This window comes from Struthio camelus, chromosome 3, assembly GCF_040807025.1.
Source record: "Struthio camelus isolate bStrCam1 chromosome 3, bStrCam1.hap1, whole genome shotgun sequence".
Lineage (NCBI taxonomy): Eukaryota > Metazoa > Chordata > Aves > Struthioniformes > Struthionidae > Struthio > Struthio camelus.
Window position 1 is genome coordinate 27,775,017 of NC_090944.1, and position 20,665 is coordinate 27,795,681.

At 35.1% G+C, this 20,665-nt stretch overlaps 1 protein-coding gene across 1 annotated transcript in view; it reads right to left on the reverse strand.

Annotated features, from left to right (window-relative positions):
• The window catches only part of DCDC2C (doublecortin domain containing 2C), a 55,015-nt gene that overhangs the window by 18,849 nt on the left and 15,501 nt on the right, over positions 1-20,665 (reverse strand). The window contains exons 5-8 of the mRNA XM_068936408.1: positions 18,214-18,351; positions 9,281-9,335; positions 3,061-3,214; positions 2,021-2,121 (exon numbers count right to left, since the gene is read on the reverse strand). Coding sequence (XP_068792509.1) covers positions 2,021-2,121; positions 3,061-3,214; positions 9,281-9,335; positions 18,214-18,351 — 448 coding nt within the window. The remainder of the gene's footprint in view (positions 1-2,020; positions 2,122-3,060; positions 3,215-9,280; positions 9,336-18,213; positions 18,352-20,665) is intronic.

The following is a 20,665-nucleotide window of genomic DNA, read 5'->3' on the forward strand; positions in this document are numbered from 1 at the left end:
AAAAAGAATGACGTAGGAAGATCAACAACTGTAAAAAGATAATAAAATGGTGCTGTTAGTTGTATCAGTAGTAGACAACTATCTTCCAGATGTTGCTGTGCTTTTTCCATTTGTGATTTGCACTTTATGGAGAAATTCTATTTTAACACCAAAGCCTGTATACATTTTCTGCTAAGATCTTCAGTGCAGATGTTGCTCCCTGAGCAGGATCTATTCCAGGAATAAACAGACGACACTTTTCTGTGCTGTCAATCTGGCACTTTAAATTCACTTTAAAACACAAAAATAAGGATTTTAGTGTGAGAAGCAGTTTGACTTGACAGATGAATTGAGTGAGAGATTTCAGAGAGGGTGATAGTTCACCCTTTCTAAAACTGAAAGACACTAGCACCTTTCATCAGATGTTTATGCAAAAAGTAAACATAAAAGCTATCTTTTATCTTGATCTCTTCCAAAATAACACTAAAATGAAGTATTACAGGACTCTGACTAATACATTTTTCTCTTTGTTTCTCTATTTTTAGAATATCTGCTACTCCATTTCTAACTAATATGCTGGGGTATGAATCAAGCACATAATTGTTAAGAAATATTTAGAACACAAAATAGCTGTATTTCCTTTTTTTGTGTGTGATAAATACAAAAGGCACCTGTTGAACTGGATAAATATATATTAAAATCACCTTCATTGACTAACTGCTTAGGGAAAAAAATCTTTTTGTTAGAAATCAAATTTGTTTTAAATTTTATGTCAAATAAAGCAAAAACACAGTGTTCTCCTACCAGGATGACGTGTATGTCCAAATTAATATCCAGATTATTTCTCACTTACATCTGCAACAGTTTATACACTTATAAAGTTTACATATACTGCTTCGTATATGTATTCCTACAATTTATACATATTGCTGTCTAAGAAGAGTAGCAATCCCTAGGATTAAACAAAAGTTTATGAACACTAGCATCTGCCTAGTCGTAGTTTCTCCTCTGCTGGACTGCATCAAAATGACTACTAGGCATTAAGGATAGCTACATTAGACTCTTGTATTTGCTTTTTATCTTTTGGGATTTTTTAAACACTATGGATATAATAAGTATTATAAAATTATAAAAAGTAGTTTATTTATTGTAACTATTATAAAATCACAGTGATAAGAAAATGTATATGCCTGTAAAAGCCTCATGAATTAACTTAAATATTGAATTAAATTAAATTAAACACAATAAATGAATATAACAAATTAATGATTTAAAACAGATTCGAACAGAATTATCATGAGTTAAGAATACAAGAAATGAAAATTTTTGATACATAGTCTTCTCCTATGGGCTTGCTGAATAATACATATGAAATGTACCTGTTTATTACCGTTTTTTTATGAGGAACTATACGTGTTCTTGATTTAGTTTCATTTCCAATTTGCCTGGACAGATCAGAATCAGTTCAGCTTTCTTTTAGTCAGATGGTTTAAGTGCCTACAGAAAATGTATATGCATACATCCACACAGCACAAAACAGAGCATAATTTGCTTAAAGCAAACTACCCTCCCATCCTCCAGGAAAAAAGGCACGGGAAAACCCAGGTGTTCTCTCACTCTCACTTCTGAGCAGCACTCTGGTATGCACCATCCTGTTCTTTCTCTACCACGACATCACTAATGTTTTGAACTAAACAAAAAGTTGTACGAATTCATGGATGAAGGCTCATGTTTTGATTCCAGAATTGTGACAGTGAGGAAAGCAGGAGTGAAGTCATAAATCCCTCTGACAAAGACTCAATAATCAAGAGAAAACTTCCTAAGCCTTTTATTTAATCTTTTTTTACCATGAAGTTGTGAGGTAATTTTAAAATGCCTAACTTATTTTTCTCATGTTCTAGAAAAATACCTTTAAAGACTGAAAGCCTTTGCATTTTTAGACACCGTTACTTCAAGCAAAAGGAGCAAGCAATTCCATCTCAAGGGTTCTGGCTAACTCGTGATCACGCTACAGAGGGCAAAAAATTTGCCTTAACTCTACCTGATCAATAGGCATCTCTACTTGCACATTTTTGTCATCTTGTACTTCTTCTGCTCCTTGAACTTCTTCTCTTGGTTTGTCTGCTGTAAAGATACTTGATGCTGAAACATAATGAAAAATTTGGCTTTGAAATTCCAAATACATGCTTCCACATTCATTTCACAACTGCATGCTCATCTAATCCTTTTATAAAACTCAGTGTCTTTCTTTATACTGAACTTTTAATTTTACAGTACGAAATACCACTTGAAAATGCCGTATAACAAAGTAGGTGGGTTTAATGTCTTAGAACTGAGTGAAATATTTTCTGTGAATTACCTCGACCTGAGTTGATTTTAAAGAATATACTGAACCTTACCTGAAAAAAATTTCAGGATTTAAGCACTGTTCATAAGCTCATCTGGAAGGCAGGACCCTCCCCCTTGCACAGTACAATGCCTAAGATTCTCTTGTAAATATGTAAAATTTCCAAACATTCTAAAGATACAAGAAAAAAAACGGAAGGAACAAAAGAAGTACTTCCAAAAAAAAAAGGGAAATTTGGGAAGATTAAGAATGACAAAACTGTTATTAAATCTATTTACGGAACAACAAGCTTATGTTCTTTGATTTCTAATAATATCTGATACCTGTGGTATTTGAAGTTGAGCTGTGCCATAGACTGTCAATACTAGGTATATTTCTTGCATTAATGTACATCTACAAGAAGGAGGCTGCATATACTATTTCTGAGATGTATAAATAGAGACCCATCAATATAGCACATATAGAAAAATGTTTCTAGATTAAACTGAAGATGTTATCCCTATATCTAGTCATTACTTCTTAGACATGTTCAATAAACTACAGCCAACACTGTCCTAAAAAGAATTCCCAGTTCTGCTCTACTCACTCTGCCACCACAATTACTTCGGTATTTGTGTAAACTGGGGAGTAGCTCTGACAGGAAAGACTGAGTTAAGTACACGCCATAACACTTAAGCCTCTCAGAACTGATTCATGTCACCTTAAGTCATTGCCTACATGTTTTGCTGTGTTACCTTTAGCAAGTGCTGGATCTGAAGTCCTTTTAGGACTTGCCTTCTTGCTTTTGCCATGAAAATCTGAGTTTACTTTTTCATCTTCTACTCCTAAATTTTTAACTGGTTTTCCTGGAGGTATACTGGAGGATTTTCTGACCCTTGGCTTCTCTGACTAGCAAAACATAAATAGAGAATATCAAAATGGAGACTAAATATTTTTTGATATATTGATAACCATGCCAAAATAATCTGTTTGCACTTGTAAGCATTCAGCATTAATATCACCAGTGATGAGATGTATTATATTCATAATCTGTTTTACTTTAGTTTCTTCAAAAGTTATTTTGACTTTGCAAAAGGCAAAGAGCAACTTCAGCGCTTCTACATATATTCCCATATTTTTGTCACAGTGTAAAATCAGCAACCGTAGCTAGAATGCATGGATTTCTTTAAACTTTTTAAAATGATTTTAATACTTGTTACAAATTTGTAAGGGATCTGTAGACAAAACTACAGCATCATAATGTGATCTTAACAGTTCCTATAATTTTCAAAGGCAAGTCGTTAACTCCTCATCATCATTCCTCTTAAAGGTTACATAACTAATACACTTGTAGTTCTTCATACTACTCCGTTGCAAATGACCTACTTTAAGAGGACATCATTGTTAGTACGATCTCAAGTTCTCATTTTGGCCCTTCTTCCCTCAACAGCAGAGGGTTATTAACCCCCTGGCTTCTAATCTACTTCTTGAACTATTTCAGGCCTTTGCCCAATAGCTCTCCAGTATTCATTATGCAAGCAATCCTGAATCCTTACATCTTCTTTTCACTGTGACTGGACTTCGACTGATTCCCTGTTAGGAATTCAAGAGTTACAAGAGGCCAGGATTTAGATTTAGATTTAAATTCCCAGTGGATTACAAGTAGCCAAAGTTTGTGTAACATCACTGCAGTGTTATTTCTAGTGTTATAACTAATGGGTCTGGAATTTTCATACATACTGTATCTGCTGCATTACTAGCAGAAAACAAGATAGTAAAAAATGAAGAGGTCAACTGCACAATATAAAAACTGCTCAATATTAAAAAAAATTGAAGGTATATATTAACTAATTTTATTCATGAAAATATATTTTATTTCCATACTATGATTGTTCCCATGAAGAGAGATTTTAAAGATTACACTTGTGAAATTTAGGTAAGATACAAAAAAGAGAGAATAGAATAAAAGCATATAAAATAGTAAGTGGGGCCCAGACATCTTAATTCCGGAACAGCAGAAGAGCCAGTAAAATTATAATAGTGATAAAAATAAATGTAACTTTTATTACATGACAGACACTCTGCATGTAGCTCTTACCATCAAAAGAAACGATGAAGGCAGTAGCTTAGTAATAGTTAGAGGATGACTTATATTTATGCACAATTATATTAATCTGTAATCTATAACATCTGTGAGCTAAAGCCAACATACAAATCAAATTTTGATTGAAAACATTTAGGGGAAAATTCTTCTGTAAGTGGTACTGATCTTCCTCCACAATTACCCAGCCCTAACAAGGTGAGGTGAAGACTGTTCTCATCCTCAAATACCCTATAGCCTAGTCACCAAACAGTGGAGTATAACCTGTGGATTTTAAACCCATCATGTTAAGAAAAAGTTCTGAACTCAGGTCTCCCATTTTTCAGATAAGTCATCTGAGAGCTAAATTGTTTATGAAAATTACTTCTCTCTTCCACCTGCACCCCTTTCCCTCTCTTTGTAAAAGAAGAACGTGGTCCAATCCCTTATATGCAGATGACATGGACACTTAGACTCTGAAGGAAGTATTAGATAGTGAATTTCAGTTTTCCAGAGATGCCTATTTCAAAGTTTCACATCAGTACCTAACTCCAGGAAAGTAACAAAATTTCAGATATACCCCTTTTATTAGCATTTTCTACTAGCTGGCTTACACAACACGCCATGGTGTGTCGGCTGTTATGAGCCCCATTATGCGGTGCCTGAAAGCCTGTTCACATGTCCGTTTTTAGTGATAACTGCACTGGCTCTAGTGGATGGTATTTTAATCCAAAAAAGCAATCCTGATCATATAAACTGTCTAAGCCAATCCAGCCAAGTCTGAATGAAAAAAACCCAGCCAGCAAAGCTAAGAGGGTGGTAGCCTCTTTCAGGACCACAAAGGAGCAGCAGGAACGCACTGAAGGTAGCATCCTCCTTAGTGGCACTGCTACAGCCAGAAAATGACCAGCTTTCTGGCTACATCTAAAACTCTGACCAAGGTGCATGTCCCAGCTCCTAAGCTGCATCTAGATTTGCTCACTGCCTGTATCACAGCTCCCTATCAGCAGAAAATCCAGACACATGAAACCCACATATACACGTACATGCGCCCTCATTTCTATACGCAAGGGGACTGCATACACATGGTTTAGAGGACAACCAAGTGATCAAGACGCACAATGGTTCATCTGTATCCACCGTTTAGACGCAGCATCTCAAGTCTAGCTCTTTTCATGAACAAACGATGTAACTAACCGTTTTTGAAGGTTAATTCCAACATATGGGCCCCAAAATTTATTTGCTCTCATGCTTAGTAGTGTCAGTGTCTAAATCTTTCTAAAAGGTGTCAGTGTTTGAATATCTGAATTTTTGCCAAAAGTCTTCAAAAGAGCTGCTTTTCTATAAACCGCAGGATATCTGTAGGAAAGAAGGAAAGCAGAACTCTAGAAACTTCATAATCGGGGTATTCGACTCATCACTTGGTAAGAAGTCTCAAACACGAAATTTAAGATCCAGAATGCTCTTTTCCCTATTCTGGAACACTGTCAATGAACTGAAAATAGAGTACCAAAGTTAACGAGCCACAGCTACAACATTATTAAAATTCTATTTTGCCGCTTTCGATTAGAATCAAATAATGTTTCATTTTGGAAATCAGATCTTAGATAGGAATATTCAATACATTGTTTTTATCTGATTTTTTTCTGTTAGAAAATGAAGAAATATACTCTGAACTTTGCTTTTTGTCGCATACCATGATATGGGAGCCCCTGTTACCTTTACTCAAAACATTATCGTTTATCTTTAGTAGCCTTAAAACCAATCTGCTAATTTCTACATTTTGTGAAATTCTGAAACAGCAGCAATGCTCATCATCAAGTAATATTTAACGTTAGTTAATATCCTTTCATGTTTCTCTAGTGAAAATGGGACAGAAGTAAAGAAAGGTCTACTTTTGGCTTTACTTTAATTTACACAGTAATGTACTTTTAAATATATAAAAGAAGAGAATTTCAAGGGTCAAAAATATATGCCCAGAAGTAACGATTCTTCTATGTGCAAATGGTGAAGTACTTCCTTCACATTATGTGACATTTTATCAAAAATTATGAGTTAACGCAAAATCTTCTTGTGCTGGGTACTTAGGTGAATGACTATAAAATTAAAAGTTACCTGATTCTTCTGTAGTCACTTTGTGTTAGCAATAATAAACATAGACTCTTTCTTTCAAATGTATGGATGCTTAGAGATATACACTTGCATTAAAAAGGGGAAGATTCACATGGATAGCATCATTCAATGAGAAGATTATTGCTAGAACGGCGTGCTTCTGTAAGTATTATCAGAAGGAAGAACATGAGGGTTAATACATGAAATACATGAATAGCCAACTTTCATGATTGAAAGTTAGTCTCCAAGCACTTCATATTAAAATTAATGCTTCTGTCTTGCACACAGGAATTCTACTTACAATGTCTTAGTTGGGGAGTTTTCTCAGAGCCATTCTGAAGAGTTGCAGGTAATTTACATAGGACATAGGATACTCGTCCGTCTTTAAAATGTATGCCATGCTTTTTCAAATGTCAGAAACAGCTAATGTTAATAATAGGCTTGAAAGTGGGATAGTTTTAACATACAGCTATTTAAAAGCAACTGAAGAGAGACGGAAGCTGCTGAGATTCTGTAATCAAGATTTTGCTCCATCTTCCAACTCTTAAAAGGATAGAAGAGTGGCCTTTGAAACAACTGGACAGATGGATCTATAATTAAAAATCCTCTGATTTCCATATGCTAATCTTTATGAAAACTACTTTGAGAACAGAGTACTGTTTATTATTTGTTGTGGATGGGGAATTTGATGCAGGATTCTGAAAAGCATTCTGGATAGACATCAGCCCAGTATTCCTCAAGAATAATATTTCTGCTTATATCAGTGACATGACTTGACACATAACAAGAATATAGTACCTAGTTCTGTTTTCTGACCATGTTTGAACTTTTCCTGACTTTGAAGTGTCTTGAATGTTGACAGACTGATTCTTGATTTAACCTTATTCAATATTTTTATCTGTAATCTAGATATAATCCTGATACAATCTCTGATGATAAAGTTTGGAGGAAGTAAAAGATTACTTTAATAGCAACTATGAGGAGGGCAGGATACTGTTACACAATGATTGCAGCTAATTTAAATGTCAGCAGGCATGTTTTAACATATCCAGATATGATTAAATATATCTCTGGACAAAGATTTTTGTCTAAACCTAAAGAGATATTCTTGATTTGAAAGAAATAACTGTAAGGAGGAAGTTACTATAGTTGGCCACCACATTAAAAACTTTCAGTGCAAAAGACGCAGCGTGATAAAGAAGGCTGAAAACTGCAGTAAGAAAGTTATCATGCTTCCATGAACAGCATTTGTTAGGTCATGACTAGTGTTCTCTGCGCAGCTGTGGTATGGCATGGAAATAGGAAAGTTCATAGATCTTTAAAATGATCCAGGGGTTGGAAAATAGCCTTTATGTAAGCGTGTATTCACAGATATCAATCTACTGAGCTTACTAAAGTTCACTTACACTTACCTGTCCACGTATACTTAAAACTAGCTACTTATTCATGTGAGAGGTATCGACAGTAAGGGGAGCTTTTAAGCTTCAGATAAAGGCACAAAAAATCCAGGGGGATGAAAGTTGAAGAGGGAAATGCTGCCTTGAAATAAGATAGTATTTTCTAGTGGTGAGTATAATTAAATACTAGAACAGCTTATTAGCAACAATGCTGTACTGTCTGCTGCTTGGAGTTTTAAAGACAGTGAAACCTCTTTCTAAAAGAGATGCTTGATTTTGTTTCTGTGAAAAATCTACATGTGCACACTATGGATCAAACTGGATGACCAAGGAGTCACAAATCCTGGACGAAGGACTGGAAAGAATCTTCTATCACTTTCTCCAAGCAGGTTCAAGCATAACAAAATCATTCCTAAGGGATAGCTTAGGAATAAGCTATCCTAGGCATGGCTTAGATAAGATCTGACTCATAAAAATCTCTGGTGATGCTATTTCACAAATTCCTTTGTATTTGGTTGTACAAAATAACAATCCTTACAATGAGAAAGTTTTTCTCTCTCCAGAAGTTCATCTAAATGTTTCATAATGAAGTTTAAGCCCAGTACTTGCTGGGCCCTTACATTCTGACTACAAAGAATTTACTCATCTACTTCTTTACATTTTCACATAATAGTTCCTATTACTTTTAGAATTATTATAATTAACTCATTATTATAAAGCACTTGTAGCATTGTGGGTAGTTTGCAGACATTTAATAAGATGATCTCTTAAATTATTATTTGTATCTTGATAAAATCAGTCAGCTAATCGAAAGTTATGATGTGTTTAACAGTCAAACCGATAGATAGATAGAAATAGCTCTGTTATTCATACTTTCAAAGTCTGAACAACTGAAACCAAAAACAAAATAGTTTGGGTTTTTTTTTATTTTTTTTTTTTAATTTTACACTATGGTATGTGGATTTTCATTCTAATAAAATCTTTTTTCATCTTCTACAAGTGAATACTAAACCACATACTCTTCTCATACAATTCAGAGAAAAAGTAAATTCAACACAGGGTGACTAAGCAGAATAAGGACTTAAGGACTTGAGGATGAGGATCAATGTAAAAATAATATTAAAAATATACTTAGCTAAGATACTTTCAGGTTCAAAATGTATACATACATCTTTATAACTATCTACACTTAATTTACTTACAATGTAAATATTGAAATCAAAACAATCTGAATTCAAGCATAAATTACACTAGAATTATATTATCTTGTCAGCTTGTACCATAACATCGCAGTATCTCACAATATATCAATTAAATAAAATACCACCAAAAGATATCCTAAAGACATTTTTAAAATGTATATGAAAAAGTCGTGTTTTAACTTACCCTTGCCTTTTTCTTTTTAGATCTTCTTGAAGATGCTCGTGATTCACCATATAAGCTAAAAGGCAAATAATGTGTAATTTGTTGATTTTGAATGAAAAGTATTACATTGAATTTCTATTTTTTTCATCTTATTATTAAATAAATCTAATAATGCTGTTAAGGCCTTCCTTCCATCCACTGAGCAGTTTCAGCACGGAGGGAGTATTTAAACTAAAACAAAGGAGTATATTTAAATGTAGTACTGTTAGATGCACTTGCATGCTTTAGCTTTTATATTAAATATTGTTCCCTAAAAATGCAATGTACTACTTAAGGAACTACTAAGTGATTGGTTTACAAAGTCAAGAAATGGATATATCAATTGTACCAGAAAGGTGTTAGGTAGCTAGTCAGCCTGAAATCAATATGTCTTTGCTGACTCTTTTGCAACAAAAAAATCCCATTAGCTGGTATTTCCTGATTTCTTTCGGAGCCAAAGCAGAAACAAGAATATGTTCAGATCATCTGTTTGCAAGTCTGAGGCTCTTAATCCTAAAAACAAAATACAAGTTTTCTGCAATATAAAATAATGAATTTTTATCCTCAGTGACAACCCAAAATCCAACTAACCACAATGTGAATTATGGCTAAATATTATAAAGTTAATGAAGTTATAAAATCATTATGAACAGATGTACAAGATTTGCTTCATTTCTTTCACAATACCATTATTTTTTGAGTAAAAGTCCTCCCCAAAACAGCCGGCATAATTTTTCCAAAGCAGTGATAATAAAATACTTTTCAATGTGATGAACTTGCTATATTATAGAGTTAAATTTTGAAAAAATCAGAGCAATTTCAATTTTTTCATCACAGCTTCTTGTAAATTATTGAGACACTGCTGTGAAGTATTTTTATGAAGCATTTAGACACTGCTAAATAGTATGGAATCATCAAGTCACTTGGTTTAGTTCCCGAAAAGGCCTCCAAATGATAGTGGCTTTTGTGTACCACCAGCCTTGCCCAGATCTGCAATCTTTATGTACAAGTAAAAGGCTAAAGTGTTGCAGCACAAGTCTTGAATTATCAATATTCAATAATTAGGTGAATATATTTCATAGATTCATAAAAGATACAGCAGTTTCAAAATATACGCAATTGATGCTTGAAGCAGTCAGATAGAAATATCATCTTATAATAAAAATTAGATTATTTATGTATTAGTTCTAAAAACAGAGGAATAAAATAATCTTATAGGCAGTTTTAAACCAAACTGTAACCACTGTAAATCATAATGTGCTTCATAGTTACTCAGCTCAAGTAGGTACTTACAAATAAGTAATGATTATGCAGTCCACTTTTTTTATTACAGTTATCTCTGTTTACTGTTATTTGTACTTATATTTTCTGTGGAACTCTTAATTCTTCAAGAAGCTATTTTTGGAACCAGAAGAATATATGATATTGTGATTGTACCATTAATTGCTCATTGAGTTACATTTAAGAAAGACTGGAAAGATATATAAATAAACGAATATATAGTTTGTCCTGAACATATCTGTTTCCATGAATGAAAGCAGTTAACAAATTTAGAACACTTGTTATTTAGAGGCTGAATTATCTGCCATAGGATCAATTACCACATCAATAAAAGGGTATTGGAAAATCAAAATCGACTTTGTAAAGGAAAGATATTTACAGATCTAGCAAGAATTACTCCTCACAAATAAAAAGTTTAGCAGGCTGAGCAAAACAGCTGAACATATCAAATTAAAAATGTAATCAAGCTATGGAGATAAAACATATGCCAGCCACAAAGAATTTTCAATAACTGTGAAAGCAAACAGCATGCCAAATCATAATACAGAAGGAACGCAACATCATGCAAGAAACAAAAATAACACTTTTGTGAAAGTGTGTTGCTCTGCAAAAATTAAAAAATTGCCCACATAAAACTTTCAAGAGGGAAGTAATAATAAATTAGAATTTGAGTTCATCAATATTTCATAACCATAAGTCTTTTAGAAAAATATAATAATAGAAAATCTCAATAGGAATAGCAACAGCCAGAACAAGTAGTCTTTGAAGAACCATTTGTCAACATTCTATCTGTGACCTGAAGACTCCTCTGGAAAGACCTACCCAAAACAGGGCTAAGCACAATCATGCCTGATCCAAAAAATCTACAACCTCCAGTAGGTCCATTCCTATTTCACTCGGATTATATATTTTTCTTCATTTGGATTCCTTTTTTTTTTAAATTTATTTTATTTCAAGGTGCTCAAATACCAATTTGGATTGGCAGTCTGAACTATCGGTTATGGCAGTAAGCCCTCCAGTCTCTGTCTCAACTCCTACTGCAACTGTGGAGTCACCTCTATACTAGTTATGCAATATGACAGCAAAGATAGAAACCAGAGAAGTCAGTATCTTCACCTGAAAAGGCTCTTCAAAAGTTCATAAGTTTTTTGTTCTTTATCTGGGCAAGATGATAAAAGATATCCACACCACGTCTACAGTTCTGTAAAACTGGACTATCTGTTAAATCTAAGCCAGTCTCCCAAAAATTTTAGTTCATCTACCTTTGTGTTACCTCCCAGATGTAAATTTCGTAATTGCCAGTGCCAGTCCAGTTCCTCTTCGAGGAAGCGTAAGAACGAGTTGTAATAGTCAGCTGCTACAAACCGTTAGTTAAGGTTGTTTGTAGTTCCTGGTTAACATAAATGAGTAATTACATTCACTTCTCATTCTCCTTTCCTGGAGAAAATAACAAACTGTGAGCAATCTGAATCTTTCACCTTAAAAGGTTAGTGTTTTAGAAAAAAAGTCAATGACCTAAGGTTGATAATACCTTCTCAACCAGTACAGAACACTGGTGTCTTTTCTCATCTCACATTAACAAGCTTTCAAGGGCTAACTCAGTGAGTGTGCCTGTTCCAGAACTACCTAAAAAGGATTCATGACAAATTAATGGAATCCCCAATACTGGTCCTCTCCATCTGCTGTCTCAGTGAAGTCTACGTTCATGAAGAACCTATAGCAGATAGATCCTAATGATCAATTATCTTCCATTTTAAAAGAATAAGGTGCCTCTTTACTCAAACCTGCATTCTTGCAAAAGGGAATCTCTGGCATTCCCTTTAAAATGCATCTCTTCAAGCAGAAGATACACTGCTTTCTCTGGACGATGAGACAAAGTTAGGTCATCCTTTAGAATTTTCTGTTCTTTTGTAACAGAGAAAGTAATCAAAGTGATCACTCAACTTTCACTCCAAGACTGTGCAGGAGGATTCTTCCCTACATATTTCCCTGTTACTAAATCACTGGTACCACTAGTGTAGCACTACAAAGAGAATCTAGAACACTTAAAGTGGCCTCCATTACCTTTTTCAGAGATACCTGCTCTTGAAAAATACAGAAATGCTCATCTGTTCAGGAAACATTAAACCCTCTATTCACTTTCTATATCAGATGCATCATTTAGAATACAAGTCTCTCAATCTAATCATTAAAGCCTGGAAGTCTGTATCTCTAAGTCCAGCAACTTTTTTAAACACACACAATAATGATCTCCATGTGGAATTATCAAGAGAGAAAAAGTGGTTATGTACCAAGTTAAACTGTGTGTTTAGGAAGACTGCTTGCCTATACAGATCTTCACTCCGTGATCTCTCTCCCCATTTGCTGGAACAATTCATGACACGGAAGGTGTAATGCCTATCTACAGGGACTAAGACAGCATAGGTTACTTTCCAGATCCACAAATAAGCAGCAATCATAAAAAACAGGCAAACAGTTCTGTAAATTACTTAAATTACTATCATATACCAACATGTCTTTATTAGATAAGGAATGAAAAATAGTTTTACTGGAAGTATCTATCAAGAATAGTATAATCAAGATAGTATAATCAAGAATTCAAACCCTGAATGCGTGTCTGGGCAGAACTTCAAGCTGCCATCTCATGGACATCAACTCACTGTGACCACAGAATCACAGAAGAATTTAAGGCAGAAGGGACCTCTGGAGGTCATCTAGTCTGATTCCCTCCTCAAAAGAGGGCCAACACAGACCAGGTGCTCAGGATCTTGTCCCTCTAAGTTTTTAATATCTCCAAGGATTAAAATTCCACAGGGGGCAACCTCCTTCAGTGTTTGACTACTCTCATGGCAAAAATCTTTTCCTAACATCTAATCAGAATTCCCCGTGTCGCAACTTTTGTCTGTTGTCGCTTGTCCTTTCACTGTGCAGCTCTGTTAAGAATCTGGCTCCATCTTTCCTGCCCTCCTATTAGGTAGCTGATATCAGCAATGATGCCTCCCCTGAGCTTTCTCTTTTTAAGGCTGAACAAACCCAATTCTGTCAGCCTCTTCTTGTATATCATGACCTCCAGCTCCAGAATCATAGTATCATGATAAAATAAGCTACCTCACCAGTTTTCAGGAATGGATACCTAAGCTAAATCAGAGCAAGAAAGAATACACTTGATTATCCATTCTTAGAAGCATGGTTGACAATTAGCTGCCCTTGGCTAACCCAAAATATGGCAAGGGGATTTGTGAAAATCCCTCATCTTGACAGTGCAGCAGCAGAAAGCTCATTTATTATGACAAACATTCACCCTAAGAAAATTACTCTGTGGAATGAACACTAGCAGAAGAACACATTGGTTCAAGCAAAAATAATGTACAGTTTAGGTAGCAAATTAGGAGGTTGATACAGTACCTGAAACAAAAGCTACAAAATCGGTGAGTTGGTGTTAGTACTTAATAACTGCCTTGTCCTCCAGAAGAAACATAAAAAGGTCACTTCCGTATAAAAGACCTAGCATTTGGTTCCCAGTTTTGCTAGTGTAATTCCCCCCAAAATAATATGAATTGCAAATGAAATGCCTTTAATGTCTGAAAGGCACGAGTCTGCAAATTGTGAAGGATTGCTTTAGATTTAAATTATATCAAAGAGCTTTTAAGAAAGTGCCTAAAAGTGATCTCAGCAGTTACAAGATCAATCGTAAACAACTGACGTATTCTGATGGATGTGTTCTTCAGTTTGGCAATACTATTATATTAAATTTGAGCCATCAAAAAAGAAATAAGAAGCAATATCTGAAAGAACAAGGAGAAGTACTGTTAAAACTACAAGATAATATTGTCACAAGGATAAATGGATACAAGCACGTCTATGAATATATTTTGGCCGGAAATGAAGTTTCTAATCACTGGAGCAATGAAATTCTCGTTTGAAGCAGCAGAGCAAAAAATAGTATGTTTTTCTTAAAATGAGGCTTGATTATTTCACAAAAAGGGGTCCTATGACCCCTATGTCTTTCATAGGGTGGTAGAGAGCTGGTATTACTTGTCACAGACTCAGTGGGCAGCTAAATGTCTTTTCACTTGCTTTGGTTCAGCTGAGATGCCCATTCCTGAAAGAAAGTTTCTTTTATCACAGGGAACGGGAAACGTCTCCTGGAAGTTCTGCCTAAGCACCCTGTTCAACTTTATTGCTATGACAGATACTTAGAGAATTAAATACTTAAGGACATAGATACTTAAATGAAGTCATTCTTTGGTTAACATAACAATTTTAATAATAGATGCGAACAGTTAGTAGAGTGTGATATTCCTTCCAATTGTATTTTCATAAGGGCTTCTGCTTTAGAAAAGTTGTTTAAAATAATCACACCTCCTTTTGAAGAAAGCCCAGATGGTTTACATTGATGTGTCCCTTACTTAGAAAGTGTCAGATGGTTCATAAATTTTGGAGAAAAAAAAAGTTTTGCTCAATAGATATATTTGCTCAATATTTAGGAAATATATAGGAAAGCCACTGTAGAAAACTGTGAAACGTTATGGTGTTCACTATTGGAATTTGCAGATATGTAGGTGAGTTTCATCAGACTAGGACATAACTAGTTCTCTTGGCTCACAGTATCCAACGGAGAGAAATATATCACTGAAACTAGGTTTAGTACAGGTAAGACAAAAGGGTGTTTTGGCAGAGGTCATTTGCTTCACTGTGGCTTCCCCTGCTAACAAATGCCTCTGCTCATAGATTTTCAGAATGAGTCCAAAATTTCTGATTTTACTGGAAGTAACAATTGTGTAGTGGTGGACAGAAATATTTTACTTTGCCTTCTATTCGACCAAAAAAAAAAGTATTTTCATTAAAATTAGGTTTAATGATTATCCACGTATCTGGCTGCACCAATATAATGTCTATACACATTAGTTTTTCACAACCATTCAGAAGTCTTGGCTAGAACAGAATACATCAGCTTATCTTTCGATAAACATATTACATCTGTAACTCCCTACTCTGGGATGCATGACAATTTAATTCCAGACAATTCAAGATGATAATCACTTTGTATAACCCACTGAATATAGGCTAAATTTAACATTAATACTACTCAATTATAGTACTTATATAAATATTAGGAGGCTTCAGAAATTGCTAAAAGAATTTCAAAACAGCAGAAAGTAGGTCTTTAATCTATCAATTACATTTAAGTTGAACACTGGACTCAGACTCATGAAATATTCAGCCCTTTTTTTTTTTTCAAATCAGCCAGTGTCTAAATACTACCATTACAAGAAGCTGAAAGAAAGTTCAGTCTCCTAGAATAACAAGCATATGAATATGGACATTTTTCAGTTCAGTAGTACTGACTTAACTGCTACTAAGACCACATTTATTCCACATAATGTATTTTTCTTGTAATTTTTTTTTAAATTTTAATTTGCTGAAGCTATCATCTAACTGATTTCACCACAGCTAGAAACATACTCATGATATTGATTACAGAATTTCCCTGGGAGGACACAACCAAAGCCTTCTTCAACTAATAAAACACATGTAGACTGCTCATATGCCCCATAAGCTAATGACTTAGTCCTTTTATGAGCTCTAATATTCTAACACAACTCAGTAATTTTTAAGGAAAACTGAACATTAAACTAATAAAGTCCTAAGAACAGAGCAACATATGGTGACACAACAAAATCTCAAATAACTGCCAAAAAATAAACTATTATCAAGTAAGATAGCAAATGTAAGATCTGAAGAAAAAAGATGCATGCTGACAACCAGAAATATCCTAAATAAACAAAAACAATACAGCCGCATTGCCACTGACAAAACAATTAAATTTGGTATTTAACATCCAATCTACATGGCGATTCTTAAGAGTGGTTGCTTTAGCATGTACCTAAACACCTACATAAATTCTGCAGCACAGAATCCTGTGCTGTCCATGTCAACAACTACTGAATTTCACCTACAGAATATAAAAAGTGTAATACAAATACAAATAGAATATAGGATATAAACACTGTTCTGTCATTTTTACTGGACCTTTGCTTATTTTTTCAGACTATAAACAAACGCATAACTTAACATCTAATGTCCTACCACTTACTTTTAAAAAAAAAAAAAAATTAGTCCCCTATGAGCTACTGAGAAGAAGTCGGATAAGAACATAATGAGTGAAAATATCTTTTCCTGGATCAAAGCTACATGAAATCTTTCAGGCTCATTAGTTAATTTAAATGAGTAATCAGAAGTCATGTACTATCAGTTAATTAGCCATTGACAATAATAAGTGAGGAACCGTGTATGAAGTATAAAAATTAAAATGAAGTTGCAAGAGCAAGAGAGGTTAAAAGTAAAACCTGAAATACATTTCATGTGACATTCTACTCAATATAATTTAAGCAGTTCTTCAGTAACATTGAAAATTACTGATACCTTTCTTTTCTTGATACAGTGACCAAAAACTCAACAGGAAAATAGTTAATAGTAAAGGTCTTCTGAAAATGTACAAATACTACCTACCTAATACATCAACTATATCTTCACAAACTAATCAATTCAGATTAACCAAAAACATAAAATTGCAAGACTTCATCAAAAGTGCTAAATTCAGTAACTTCTAAGTCATGGAAACAATCATTCATCAGAAATGGATACTCAAAACCTTATATTAAGAAGCATCTGTATTGAACTAAGGAGAGTCTTGTCACAATTATAGGAGAAAAATCAATATAATAGTTAAATTCAGTATTATATTTTCCCCTTCAATTTAAATAAAAAAAATTCTCAGGTGCTCCAAGAATATAATTCTGGAACAGTAATAGAAAATCTCTCTAAAATATGATTGACAATATATTTTAAAGCATTATTTACAATACAAATAATATAATATATAATATATAACAATTTAAATTAAAACATTGAAGTAAAGCACTTACATAAACTATGAAGTCTTTGATTTAAAATGAAACTAAGGAAAAAAGGAGTTAATGGCACAGAATACTTGCCATTATATGTTAATGCTAATAATACAGCATATACCTCAATGTCCAAGAGACGGTCAAGACATGTCTTGCCTATGTTTTTGCACTGAATAATCCACAAATTAGCAATAACAGTGCTCAAAACGGTAGCAAAGAAAGAACAGCAAGTACATCACAATTTATATTAGCACCAAAGACAGGAACTTTTCCGTGAAATTAATGTCACTGTAGCAGTACTCAAACTGAGAAATAAAAGATAATGTACTATACATAGGGAAAAAAAAACATAAATCCCATTTCTGCTAAGTGCTTTCACTCTGAACCAATAGTCAAACATACTACCAACAAAATTACTAGTGAATTATATGCTTACATGCTTTGTTTGGTAGCAGAGGCCAGTATTTGCCTCTGATGATTTAATATGCCTCTACCACAATCTAAATTGCTCTAGTCTTCTTCTGTAGTCAACACAGAGAACATGGGCAGCTCCAGAAGGGGCAATTTATTCCGCACAATTGCATATCCTCCACTGAATCTTGAGAAAGGCTATGTTCCTAATTCATGAACTAACGATAAATGCCTAAAACATCCGGACTTGTGCGTTCAGCATCTTGCAGAAATAAAGTATCTGGCATGAGATTGTACCAAGAAAAAACTTACCATCGAACCTCTGACGGAACTCTAGGGGAACGCCAGTATGGTAAAGGCTTGAAATTTTCTCTGCCCACTGCGACATAAAAATGATTATCTTCTAAACCATCTGAGCTATGCACTGCACGACCATCCAATGTGTACAACCTGCAATCAAAAGAAACAGAAGGAAAGTAAATGAGTAGTTCTATTATATGTATTATGCATTCAAACGATATGTGCGTATTACCTACGACTCAAGCCAGAGTCTTTTAATAGTCTTGTCGCAGTTCTCCAGTGGGTAAGCTCCCATTCCACCTCCACCACACATAGCGCTCCTCTCCTTTTCAGTATCTCCATTAACATATGAGCACAACATCGGACATAGGACACATAAGGGCTCCTGGAAGCAGCTCACCTCAGGCATATCAGTCTGTATTTCTCAGTCAAGAAAACATTGTCTGAAGCTGCACAAATTTTCAACATATGTGTCTGAACTCTGAGGTAGATAAGCTGATGATATGTGACAGAGATTCATCATGTCCTGACAGAAGGTAAGAGCTGTCTCCTCTTTTATGTAAAACATAGCAGTGGCAACCATCACTTAAAACATTATGCCCCATGACATAGGGGAGAAGATTCCAGCACGTTTTCCAAACCATTCACATCTCAAAAATGTTGATATGTAAATGAGGCTTTACATTGGTTGAGCAGTATGGACCATATGATGACTAAGATAAGCATCTCAGCCATTCCTGAAGGCAGCTAGTACTGCTTAGCATAACACACAGTTCTCAAAGGTGACTTTTTACAAATGCTAACCAGGCACTGTAACCCTAGAAGGAGGTTGAGATCACATCCAGGATAGCGACTTACATCAACATCCTATTTGGTAAGCATGAAGCCACATTTGACATATATGCACATGCAGTCCAGCATAAGTTTCAGAGCTGCCAAATAAGAACTTACTATTGTCTGAGGACAGACAGACCCACTCCAAGGAGTGAAATATTTCTTTCAGATCCTTAAGCAAAGATCTTCCACCGCCTGTTGTGTTTCTCTCAGCACTGAAGCCAAGTGGTTTAATTCACCACTACCTGTAATATTATGAATCAGGCCACAGTACTTGCTTCATCCAAGGTTGTTTGCTGCAGCACTCCTGATTTAAGTAAACCATTTTCCATACAGGTCATCTTATTACAAGTCCTGTAATTGATCAGACTGTAGGAGTACTACAGTGCATCCTGAAAGCCTGTTTGACACCAAAAACTGACACAACACAGAGGTATATAGACCTCTCTGAATATGTCCCAACGTTTACATTTCCTGACAGCAGAGTCGAGCCTGCTGGGCTCTTTTTGAAGTTGCTGCCACTGCAAGCAACTTCAGGGTCAGATATGAAACTAACAATACACATCCTGACCAAGGCATCTGGTAATGGCCAACCACTGCTAGATCCAAACCTTTAGGAAGAAAGGTTCATTCTAAAATGGCTAGGCTATTTGATAAAGCTATCCAAAATATGGAAGGCAAGCAGGTAATGCCAGTGAAAGTGCTGAGAGGATCAAATGCAGACTCAAACGGAGAACTTACTAATGCATCCTGCTTCCCAATAGCAGGGAACAGCAGTGTACATGCAAAAATTATCCAGCTAGAGCAGTTGCAAGGAAGATCTCATGTTTGTAGATGACAAGCCACTAGAGAAAAAGAAAACAATGGAGAAAAGAAGATATCAATGGAAAACTCTCTGATTCTTTCTAAAGCACATGCTAAGCCTGCTCATTCTGTTCTGAATCAGGGAAAAACTCCAAGGACATCAAAGGATGTGGGACTTAGCAAGAAGACCGTGTTCCAAGCTGGAATCATCAGGTCAAGGCTGATTCAAAACCAATCAGACTGGGAACGGCAAAGGAAAAGCATTCATTGGCTTGAGAGCTAACCTGATGGGACAAAGCCCTCTCCCTCTATTTCCCAGGGTTTGGGCATGCTCCCCCTTCCATCACGATTCTGACAGAAAGGGTAAGAGAGTGGTTTGTAAAGACACACATTCACACTGAAACGGTGCCTCACAAAACTGACATGTGCAAGCAAGCCATCAGCTGATGTGCAGTCTCAAAGTCCACAGTTTAATAACAAAGGACTCAGAAAGGCAGCATGATGATTCAGCAGGACCACATTCCTAAGAAAAACCTTGTAGATGTCAACCAATGGTAAATCTCTCTAATTGCCTTGAGTTCTGGTTGAATGAGCCCTAAATAAGGGGAGACTTCCTTCTTGGCTACCCCATAACACCTTCTCACATACTCAACTATTCAGTGAGAAATAATCCTTTAGATCCCTTCACAACAAATGTGTAAAGGCGAAATCTCTTTAAAGAGAAACTTCTCCTGTCAACAGAAAAAGATAAAGTGGATCTAACAACCATAATGCACAAAACAATTTTCATTGTGAATATGGGTAACTTTCAAAAAAAATGCAGACA